The following is a 10,987-nucleotide window of genomic DNA, read 5'->3' as shown; positions in this document are numbered from 1 at the left end:
ACCTAATTTTAATATTATTTTGTTAACCTTTAAAATATTTCCGTCAAATTTACTTTACCAAATATAAAAATACATTACTTGACGTTAGACATCCATAGTTTTTATTTGTATGGTAATGAAGTACATTAGTCAATACTCCAGCATTTTATGATAAATGATATTTATGCTATATAGTTTTTGAATAGTTGATAATCTAGATGTGGCGTGCTTAAAATTGCAATAAATTAACAGCAATTTTTCTTGCTGGCAGGGAGTATTCTAAATTTCTTATGTACAGATCCCAGTGATTTGTATTTGTGTTCATGTCTCTTCTATTTTCTCCTCGTCTCCTCTTCTACTTCCCCATACTACTTGTAGCTGTCTATAATATATATACACCACTTACAGTTACCGAGACAGACCCTTGAGGAGATAATTCATGTTTGATTTAATTAAGATGTGCAGGATTAATCTTAAACAAAAATTAAAAGAGTTACTTCTTTCGGTTCACAATAAGTGACAATTTTATCTTTTTATTTTGGTCCAAAATAAGTGTCTATTTACATAATCAAGAAAGAATTAATTTTATTTTTTCAAAATTTGCGTTTATTTACATATTCCAATGTATCAAGGTAACAATTAATTAACGTTAATTTAGTGAATACATTTTTTTTTAGGAGTTCTTATTTTCTTAATGAGTTAGCCAAAAATAAAATGATCCTTATAGTAGACGGGAGGGAGTAATATTTGTTCTTTAAGATCAAATAATTATTACTACTACTCAAGAGAGGATTGAATTCTTAAAAGTCAAACTTACAAATAAAACCTCAACTTCAACAGGAGCAGACTGTGTTCTTCATCAATGTACACACAACTCCCCATGATTCTTTCCATAATTAACCAACCATGTGAATATTTATATTATACAATGGTTATATCAAGATAGACACAACACCAACATGATCATTTTCCATAACCATGCGAATTTATTTATTACATAAGGCTTTATTAATCAAGTACTTATACATAACTCCTTTATCCATTTTCCATAACCATGTGAATAATTAGGAAGCAACTTCAAGAGATGGGTAATCAGTGTAGCCAATGACTGGATCATTAGTGTAGAATGTGCTCCTATTATACTTGTTAAGTGGAGCATTAACCTCAAAACGCTTAGGTAAATCTGGATTTGCCAAGAACATACGTCCAAATGAGATCAAATCTGCATAATTCTCCTCTATCGCGTTGTCCCCATCAAATTTATTATAACCACCCGAAGCGATAAGTGTCCCCTGAAAAGCCTTCCTAATGGGAAGAAGACCCTTAGTTGCTTCTCTTGGTTCAACCACATGAAGATAGAGAACACCAAGTTTGCTTAGTGCATTCGCCATGTAGGTTGCTAGTCCTTCTGAATTTGAGTGATCCTTATTTTTGCCATCACAATCTGAAAAAGGAGACAGTTTTATACCGATTCTATTTGCTCCGATTTCGTTAGCCACTGCTTCTACTATTTCCAGGGCAAGTTGACAACGGTCCTCAATACTATTCCTATCATTGACTTGAATATCATTCATGAATTCGTCAATCAGGTAGCCGCCATCTGAAGCGTTGATCTCAACTCCATCAAATCCTTTATATCGTGGGAAACTAGTTAAGTTACAAGATGCTTGTAACATGAACTATAGGTATGTAGTTGAGTAATTAAATGAAGTTGAAGCATGAAAAGCATTCAAGTAATTAAGCAACATGTTCAATTTTTTGATCTTCTTAACAGAGTGGGACTATAAAGGGGTTTTAGCTCTTCCATATCTGCTACAACTTGTGATTAGCTAAAATTGAATCCCATACAGATGATCAGTTATCAAAAGGAAGATTGAGTAAAATATAATACCAGCTTTAATTGCATTACGGGCTGCGATCCTGAAATCATTGACAATTCCACGAACTTCATCAGATTTTAAACGACGAGGTGTTGGTTTCTCATAAACTTGTTCATCAGGTCCTGCTTGTAAAAAATTGAAACCCCATATACTTGAGAAATGTGATTTAGAAACTAATATCATAAATCCCTGACTGCATGCTTTGTTTATGTTTATCCACTACAAATTGTAAAATCTTACTTGTCAAGGACCAGCCATGAGCCAACGCCGATCGAGAAGTATAATGCACTAATAGTAGGAACAGACAGGCGAGCTGAATGCCAAATTTGACAAAAGAAGACCCCTCCTTTGTCATGAACACCTTCCACTACTGGTTTCCACGCTTCCACTTGCTCCTCACTCCATATTCCAGGCAAGTTTGGGCACCTTTATTAACAATGTTGAAATTTATAATATATATATATATATATATATATATATCAATCATATCACATGCCAAGGGAATCGAGGAGGAGGGAGTAATTAATTTACCCCTGAGAAATATCGGATGCAGCAGCAGCTTCAGAAATGAGAAGACCTCCGCTAGTAGCTCTTTGAGCATAATATTCAGTAGCATGTGGCTGCTGTGGCATATTTTTCTGTGCCCTGTTCCTCGTTAGTGCTGGAAAAACTATTCTGCAATACATTTAATTCAACGGTTCTAATATTCAAGGTCCGTTTCTAAATACAAGCTCTAGTTATTATGTTTAAAGAGCTAATTCAATTACTAGCTAGGCTAAAAAATAACTACTATATATGATTGTCTAAAGAACAAAGATTTATTAACAATGAAATTGAGGTGTGTGTATATAGATCGGACTGACCTATGAGAGAGGTCAAATCTCCCTAGTTTGTAAGGAGTAAATAGGGGCACGACAGAGTTGGTGTTTGCGTCCATCTTTAAAGTCTTGTATTCTCTTCTCTTCTCTTGTGTGCTAGGAAAAGTCAGAATACCCTCCAATATATAGGCAAATATGAGAGCTACAAATTTTATGAAAACCTTCACTAAGAATCAAATAATTTCAGGAATAATGTTTTTTAAAGTACTAAACCGCGTGAACCATTGAATATTAGAACTATCTTACATAATCTTGCGTGGTTTACATGATCAATAAGTTAGAGAAGAGAGTTTTTTTTAAAAAGGTCAATGAATAAAAAAGACTTACCTTACTTTGGAGGATAAGAAACATGCAAATAATGTGATCAATGATTAAATTACATATTTTTCTTCGTATTGTTTACCCTAAAATCGAATAACAATTGAATTTATATACGGTTTTAAAGATACGTGATATAACTTGATACGAGTTGAGATAATAGATCAATACTAAAATTAATAACAAGAAAATAAATGCAAACCGCAGAAATTGAACAGTCTTAGCCTTGAAGGTTGGTCACCCTCAAGTTTGAAAATGCCTCAATCGACGACAAAACAAGATAACAAAAACTAGAAATGATCAATATATTGCTTCTTTGATGCGTGTTACAATGTCTTTTACAAACGATCAGACCTCCCTTTATATAGTAGGGGAGCCCTACTCTTGATACAATTTTCTAGAAGGTAAAAATCTCGTGATTTGCTAATCAATCGGCCTCTCCTTGATATGTGCCGAGATTTCCGCCGTGATCTCCAACTGATCGCGGATATTTCGGCCTTCCGTTATTTGGCTCGACAAAGTCCCCTCGATCTTGTTTGGTCCCAGAGTTACGAGCTCAACGATTTAACTTAGCTCCTGGGTTCGATATAATCCGGGGTCGAGCCTGGACCTATCACGTTTTGATCGGCCTCTCCTTGATACGTGCCGAGATTTTCGCCGTGATCTCCAACTGATCGCGGATATTTTGGCCTTCCGTTATTTGGCTCGACAAAGTCCCCTCGATCTTGTTTGGTCCCAGAGTTACGAGCTCAACGATTTAACTTAGCTCCTGGGTTCGATATAATCCGGGGTCGAGCCTGGACCTGTCACGTTTTGGTCTCGGCTGGTCATACAATATACGAACTCGGTTTTGACCGTATACAGATAGTCCCCTCATTTTTCGGAGAGAAGGCGACGGGAAACGATATGAACTTCTGAGCCCTGCTTCGATAAATCATGATGTAAGCAACAAAAGGTCATTGAAATGTCCCGTCGGTCCAGTCTTCAAGGCATTAAATGTGTGTCAGTTGTTAGTCGGCCACTACGGGTTTTGAACCTCCGTTTTGCAAACTATAAATACTTCACCCTTCCATCCATTAGAACTTTTATATTCAAACACTTGTTCTTGTGTGCTTAAGAAAAATTTCATCACCTTCATCTTCTGATTTTCCAGCTTAAGTTCATAACTTCTTCCTTTATAGTTTTCTGCAAATTTTATAAACTATCCGCCAAATACACCCTCTCTTTCATTAGTACCATCTTTTCACCCTTACTCAGAAGCAATGGAAAAGACTTCTAAATCTGTTCCTCAAAAGGAAGCTCCCTCTTCCTCGAGACCGTCTGAAGAAGAAAAGGCCCCGTCTACTGTTGTTGAGGAAAAGACACCGGAACCCCACTCAACTATGTTCGTTCCTACGAGGTGCCCAACTGGGGCCGACTTCAAGATCGAGAAAACCCTTTTCATACCATATCGATGCGAGCCGATCTCGAGGTACATATGCTCCATCACTGACTATCTCCTCCTCAAAGTCAAGGAAGACTGTAATTGGGCCGGTAAACATGTGTTGGTGCCTACGCCTGAGGAATTAATCATTATCCACGTGGATGGTTTTCTAAGTGTTTATACTTATCCCTTCACGTTGGGCCCTCTAGACCCAGTTATCATTGCCTTCTGCAAAAGGTATGAAGTGACGCTCGGGCAAATTCATCCTTCATTTTGGAGGATTGTTATCCTGCTTCGTTTCTTCGTGAGCAAGCTCGACAAGTGCCCCTTCACTATCGACCATCTCATGCGTCTGTACAGTCCCCGACTCTACTGAGGGGGACTGATAAAGCTTTTCCGTCGGGCTACTTAGGCCCCATTCTCGAGCATAAATGAGGACCGAGACCGAGGCTGGTTGGGCTAGTTCGTCTGAGTGAAGACCTCGGATCTAATCCCGGCCGAGAAAATGCCATTTCCCGAGAAATAGAACATGAAACGTAAGTATAACTTCACTTTTAAGATTTTTCTTACTGCTTTTCCCTTTTCTCTCACATAATCGGTGTTTCGTGGTGTAGCTGTTGCTTGGATGCCGGATGCAGTTTCTCGACTCAAGGAGTGGGTCAAGGGCATTGTATCACAGAAGCCCTATTTCGAGCACGCATGGCGCGAACATTCAAAGGGCCGGTGGGAGGCCCGCTCTCACGGTAAAATTCTTTCCTAGAACTAACATCATTTGGGTTTCTTTCCAAGCTCACTCATCTCTTTTTTCTTTATAGGCCTCGGGAAGGATGTTGCGATGAGGGCCCCATCCGCAGATGAAATCGGCATCCCTCAATCTCCTGCTCCAAAGCAGGATAAAGAGAAGAAAAGAAAAGAAAAGGGGCTCCGAGTTCCTCGAACTCGGAGGAGCAGAAACCGAAAAAGAGGCAGGCGTGCAAACCCAAAGAAAACATCGGCGCCCTCCCATCGGACTTAGTTCGCTGATTGAAGGATGAATTGGAAGAAGAAGAAGATTCCGAGCTGGTGGCTCGAGTGCGAGCCCACACCGTATTTTCCCAAGCCAAGGAGGCTGCATAGAGGGCAGTGACCGAGGTCCCCGAATCGAAGAAGGGCGAGGCCGCTATGCCCCAAGCTAGGGAGGTCGAAGAGGAAGCTGGGGCCGATATTCCTCGAGCAAGAGAGAGTGCCCCGAAAGATGCGCTTGGGGCGATTGATCTCACCGGGTCTCCTCTATTATCCAACTCCATGATTAATGAGGCTGGTATACTAAAGGGTCGTTCACACGAGGGGCCTCAGGGGGTGGCAGATCTCAATAACTTCTTTGATGGCTTAGAGTCTACCGCCTCGGAGGATGTGACCGGATTTGGTGATTTACCTGTGCCAAAGAAAGCACTGTCTTCGGGAGCCAGTGGGCCTTCTTCGATCCTGAAGTTAATGGATCGATTCCCGGCTTCGAGTGTTGATCCCAACCGAAAACAGTCAATAGTTATCTCTATCCCGGAGGATGCCCGGGTTCTCTGCGCCCCCGTGGGGGTTGCTAGCTATCTTCGGTACTTAGTGACCGAGGAGGACTAGGCCAAGATGGACGAGGTGGAAGCGTCCTGTCTGTTCAATGAGGCTCAACAGGAGTTGAATCGGGTAAATTCGAGTGCCTCTTTACTTAGTACTTTAGATTTTAAGTTATAAATAATCATAACATTCGTCCTTATGCTCGCAGGCCTCGGTGCTCCACCATGAAACTTTCTTCTGATATTGGGAGGAGTTATCCCAACACGAGGTCGAGGTTCGAGAGCTAACTGAGAAGAGGGACACCTATAAGATTCTTAGTGACAAACTTCAGGCCGAACTAGAAGCGTCTTGGAAGGAACATGCCGATACTGTCGAGCAGGTAAGATGAGTATTCAAACTTAGTGATGATGATTCAGACACAATGGCTAATGACCCAAACCCACAGGTCCAGAAGAGACTAGACCAGATCGAGAAACTTCAGGTGGAGGTGGACACGGTAAAGGCTGAGTCTGAGGAATGGAAGAAGAATATGGACCGCCTGTCCTCGGAAAAGCAGACCGCCCGAAAACAACTGGCTTCGACTGAGGTCCAGCTCCGGGCTGCAGAAGAGAAAATCTTGGTGGAGGCCAAGAAGATCGAGGAGCTCCAATCTCAGCTGAGTTCGGCTGTTTCTGGTCAAGAGAATCTGGCTAGGGAGCTCGAGGCGGCCAAGTCAGAGGTGGTTGTGGCCAAAACCGAGGCTGATGATAATTGGCCTAGTTCAAGGTTGATGTCGAGGCGATTCAGGAGCAGGCTAAAAACATGGTGAAGCATGCAAGGTGGGAAGCTCGAAGAGAAGCCCTCGAGCGAGTCCATGCTCAGAACTTTGACATACTGGCTGAAATCGAGAATGCCAAGATATGTGAAGCTAGGGCCCAGAAGCTAGCTTATCCCCAAGAAGATTCCGAGGGCTTAAGCGAGTCCAAAGGCGGGGAAGATCCCGAGGGTGAAGATGTTGCCTCCGATGGGGACCATGCCACTTAGTCCCTTAGATGTTTTTGTTTTTTGTATTTTTGTTGAGGCCGTTCGGCCTTTATAAAATTTTTATCGGGCTGTTTGGCCCTTGTAAAAAGAATTTTGTTATGAATACATATAAGGCTTTCTTTCCCTTTCTTGGCTTTCTATTTTTTCCCTTTGCTTTCTTATTTGCATTCACAAAGATCAAAATGCCTTAGCACGAAAATAATTAGGTTATGTTCGGAGCTTCAAACAAAACTTTTCCTTTACATTAGTTAGTCTTAAGGCATTCTTTGGGGGTTTTGTGTTACCGAAAACTTCCTTCCAAAGTAAGCACATTTATCCTTTAGAACCGGTTATGAAAAATTTTCTTTTTTGAAGGCCTAGTTTTTGTTACGGGTCTCAGACATCTTCGAGCCGTGTTAATGTGGCCGTAGCCTTTTATTTCGGGAGCTGCCCATTGGACTTGCTTTCCCGAGTTATCCGGGCTTGCCCAAGATAACAGTCCCCGAGCGGGGGTGGTCGTGGCCTTTAAAATTCGTGGGTTGCCTAATAGGTCTTATGCCCCCGAGGCATAGTGGCTTGGGCCGTCCGAGTTTATTTTCGGACGGTAGTCCCCGAGTGAGAGAGTGATTATTCGAACTCTGGTTATAAGTGGCCCTTGGGCTCATTACCGTTAGGGGATCGGAAGTAGGAAATTCTTTAAAGAATGTAGAGAAGAAATTTTAAGACATATTAAAATATAAGATGGTTGCAAAGAAGTGACTTCTCTTTATTCTTGTGCGTGATAAGGATGTATGTGTACATGCTTTACGTCAGGGTTCGAGCAGTCTACGTGGGCACGGTTCATTCAACCGTTTGGCCCTTACATTGAATCCTATCAATCGAGACCCTTCAATCCTGAAATATCTTTCCATGCTAAAGTTTACATCGGATGGTAATGCCCCCCCAATGTTCGAGGTGGATTGAAGTGAGGCCTCGAATACTATTTTGATTGCCATTACCAATTCATTGTCGGCCTTCGATTCTAAGTTAGCACGATTTACTTGTTGCCTCGTTAAAAACCTCGCCGAAAGACCCATTTGGGACAAAACCGGTCCAAGGAAAAAATAGTGCAACACGTGATTTTAGACCTAAAGACTTCGTGCTGCTTCTTGCTGATCACCTGGAAGTGTTAGTCCGAAATACAGACAAAAGAAAATGAATGAGGTCATACCTTAGCAGTAATATCATTTTAGGTGAGCTACATTCCAATTGCTCGGTAGTTGTTCTCCGTTCATCGTTCCGAGCTTATAGGATCCTTTCCCGGTGACCTCGAGAATTTGGTACGGTCCTTCCCAGTGCGAACCTAACTTCCCTTCATTCGGATTCCGGGTATTTAGTGTGACCTTCATTAGTACTAAGTCCCCGATATTGAAGTATCGAAGGTTGGCCCTTCGATTGTAATACCTTTCAATCCGTTGCTTTTGGCCAGCTATTCGAACAAGGGCGGTCTCACGCCTTTCATCCAATAGCTCTAGGCTCGTATTCATTGCCTCATAATTTGATTCCTTTGTTGCATATCGGAATCTGATACATGGCTCCCCAACTTCGACCGGTATTAGAGCTTCAGCACCGTAAACCAATGAGAACGGAGTGGCCCCGGTGCTGGACTTCGAGGTCGTATGATATGCCCAAAGAACTTCGGGCAGGATCTCCTTCCATTTTCCTTTGGCATCGGTTAGCCTTTTCTTAAGGTTTTGGAGTATAGTCTTGTTGGTCGATTCGACTTATCCGTTCCCACTAGGGTGATAAGGTGTCGATAAGATTCTTTTGATCTTGTGGTCTTTGAGAAAGTTAGTCACTTTGCTGCCGATAAATTATTTCCCGAACCGACATATGATGTGGTCCCAAATAAAGTCGATGACTTACCTTCTCCCTGACCTTTTCGTACGCCTGTGCTTCAACCCACTTAGAGAAATAGTCAGTTATAAAAAAGATAAATTGAGCCTTACTCGGTGCCCCTGGAAGGGGGCCGACGATGTCCATTCCCCACTTCATGAATTGCTATGGCGATAAAACTGAATGTAGCAGTTCCCCGGGTTGGTGTATCATCGGAGCATGTCGTTGGCATTTGTCACATTTTCGTACGAACTCCTTCGCATCTTTTTCCACGTCGATCCAGTAATAGCCACCTCCGATTACCTTTCGAACCAATGATTCAGCGCCTGGATGATTTCTGCAGGTGCCCTCGTGGACTTCCCTCAGAACGTACTCGGTATCTCCCGGTCCCAGACATATTGCTAGCGGGACATCGAACATTCTTCTAAACAAGGTTCCGTCCTTGGATAAGCTGAATTAGGCCGCTTTCGTGCGCAGGGATCTCGATTCTTTTGGATCTGAGGGCAGTTTTCTGATCTTCAAATACTCTACGTATTTATTTCTCCAATCCCAAGTTAGGCTTGTTGAGTTTATTTCGGCGTGACCTTATTCCACTGCCGATCTCATGAGTTGTACGACTGCCTCCGAGTTGAGCTCGTCATCTTTGATCGACGACCCTAAGTTTGCAAGGGCATTGACCTCACTATTTTGATCTCGAGGTACGTGCTACAAAGTCCACTCTTTGAACCGATGTAATGTTACCTGCAACTTATCTAGGTACCTTTGCATTCGTTCTTCTCTGACTTCGAACATTCCATTGACTTGGTTCACCACTAAGAGGGAGTCACACTTAGCTTCGATCACCTCCTCCCCCAAGCTTTTGGCCAGTTCGAGACCTGCAATCATGGCCTCATATTCGGCCTCGTTGTTAGTCAATTTCACAGTTCTAATAGATTGTCTAACTATATTGCCTGTGGGTGGGTTCAGTACGATGCCAAGTCTAGACCCCTATGCATTCGAGGCACCGTCCGTAAAGAGAGTCCAGATTCCCGAAGAGGTCCTCGAGTTTACCAACAACTCCCTTTCGACCTCGGGTATCAGGGCCGGCGTGAAGTCGGCCACAAAATCTGACAAAAATTGAGACTTAATGGTTGTCCGGGGTCGATACTCAATATCGTACCCGCTGATTTCTACGGCCCATTTGGTCAATCGTCCTGAGAGTTTGGGTTTATGCATTATATTTCGTAATGGGTAAGTTGTCACAACACATATAGGATGGCACTGAAAATATGGTTACAGTTTCCTAGAGACGCTTAGCAGAGCGAGCGCCAATTTTTCTAGGTGAGGATATCTAGTTTCAGCCTCACCTAAGGTACTGCTAACATAATAAATTAGAAATTGCGTACCTTGTTCCTCCCGAACCAGGACTCCACTTACCACTATTTCCAATACTGCCAAATACAAGTATAGTTGTTCGTCTTCCCTCGGTGTGTGAAGCAGTGGTGGGTTCGATAGGTATCACTTAAGTTCTTCCAAGGCCCATTGACATTCCGGGGTCCATGTGCAGTTGTTTTTCTTCTTCAGTAGCGAGAAAAATCGGTGGCTCTTATCGGAGGAACTTGAGATGAATCGGCCCAGGGCAGCAATACGCCCGGTTAGCCTTTGCACGGCCTTCACGTTGTCCACTACCGTGATATCTTTGATAGCTTTGATCTTGTCGGGGTTGATCTCGATTCCTCGGTTGGATACCATGAACCCGAGAAATTTACCTGATCCGACTCCGAACACACATTTTTCCGAATTCAGCTTCATGTTTTACTTCTTCAATATGCTGAAGGTTTCATGCAAGTGCTTTAAATGGTCCTCTACTCACAGGGACTTAACTAACATATCATCAAAGCAAACTTCCATGGATTTCCCTATTTTTTCTTCGAACATCCGGTTTACTAGGCATTGGTAAGTGGCACTGGCATTTTTTAACCCAAACGACATCACTTTATAGCAGTATGTGCCATACTTAGTGATGAAAGAGGTCTTTTCTTGATCATCCGGGTTCATTCGTATTTAGTTGTACCCGGAGTAGGCATCGACAAAACTGAGGATCT

General features: G+C 42.4%; 1 protein-coding gene and 1 pseudogene across 1 annotated transcript; one reads left to right on the top strand and one right to left on the bottom strand.

The window, feature by feature from the left end:
* Nucleotides 1-876: 876 nt before the first annotated feature.
* On the bottom strand, nucleotides 877-2,844 carry LOC104104743 (12-oxophytodienoate reductase-like protein; annotated as a pseudogene).
* A 3,603-nt stretch (nucleotides 2,845-6,447) lies between these two features.
* Nucleotides 6,448-7,049, top strand: LOC138904201 (uncharacterized). The gene is made up of 2 exons (XM_070192708.1): nucleotides 6,448-6,744; nucleotides 6,786-7,049. The coding sequence occupies exons 1-2, from the start codon at nucleotides 6,448-6,450 to the stop codon at nucleotides 7,047-7,049; spliced, it is 561 nt and encodes a 186-aa protein (XP_070048809.1).
* Nucleotides 7,050-10,987: the final 3,938 nt, after the last annotated feature.

This window comes from Nicotiana tomentosiformis, chromosome 1 (genome assembly GCF_000390325.3).
Source record: "Nicotiana tomentosiformis chromosome 1, ASM39032v3, whole genome shotgun sequence".
NCBI lineage: Eukaryota > Viridiplantae > Streptophyta > Magnoliopsida > Solanales > Solanaceae > Nicotiana > Nicotiana tomentosiformis.
The sequence above is the reverse complement of the archived record's forward strand: the minus strand, read 5'-3'. Positions and strand labels throughout refer to the sequence as shown.

Excerpts from the sequence above, each read along its gene's own strand:
- LOC138904201 (XM_070192708.1), top strand. The coding sequence starts at position 6,448 with ATGGCTAATGACCCAAACCCACAGGTCCAGAAGAGACTAGACCAGATC. Across the intron at positions 6,745-6,785 it reads TCGAGGCGGCCAAGTCAGAG|TTCAAGGTTGATGTCGAGGC; the intron begins GTGGTTGTGGCC and ends TAATTGGCCTAG.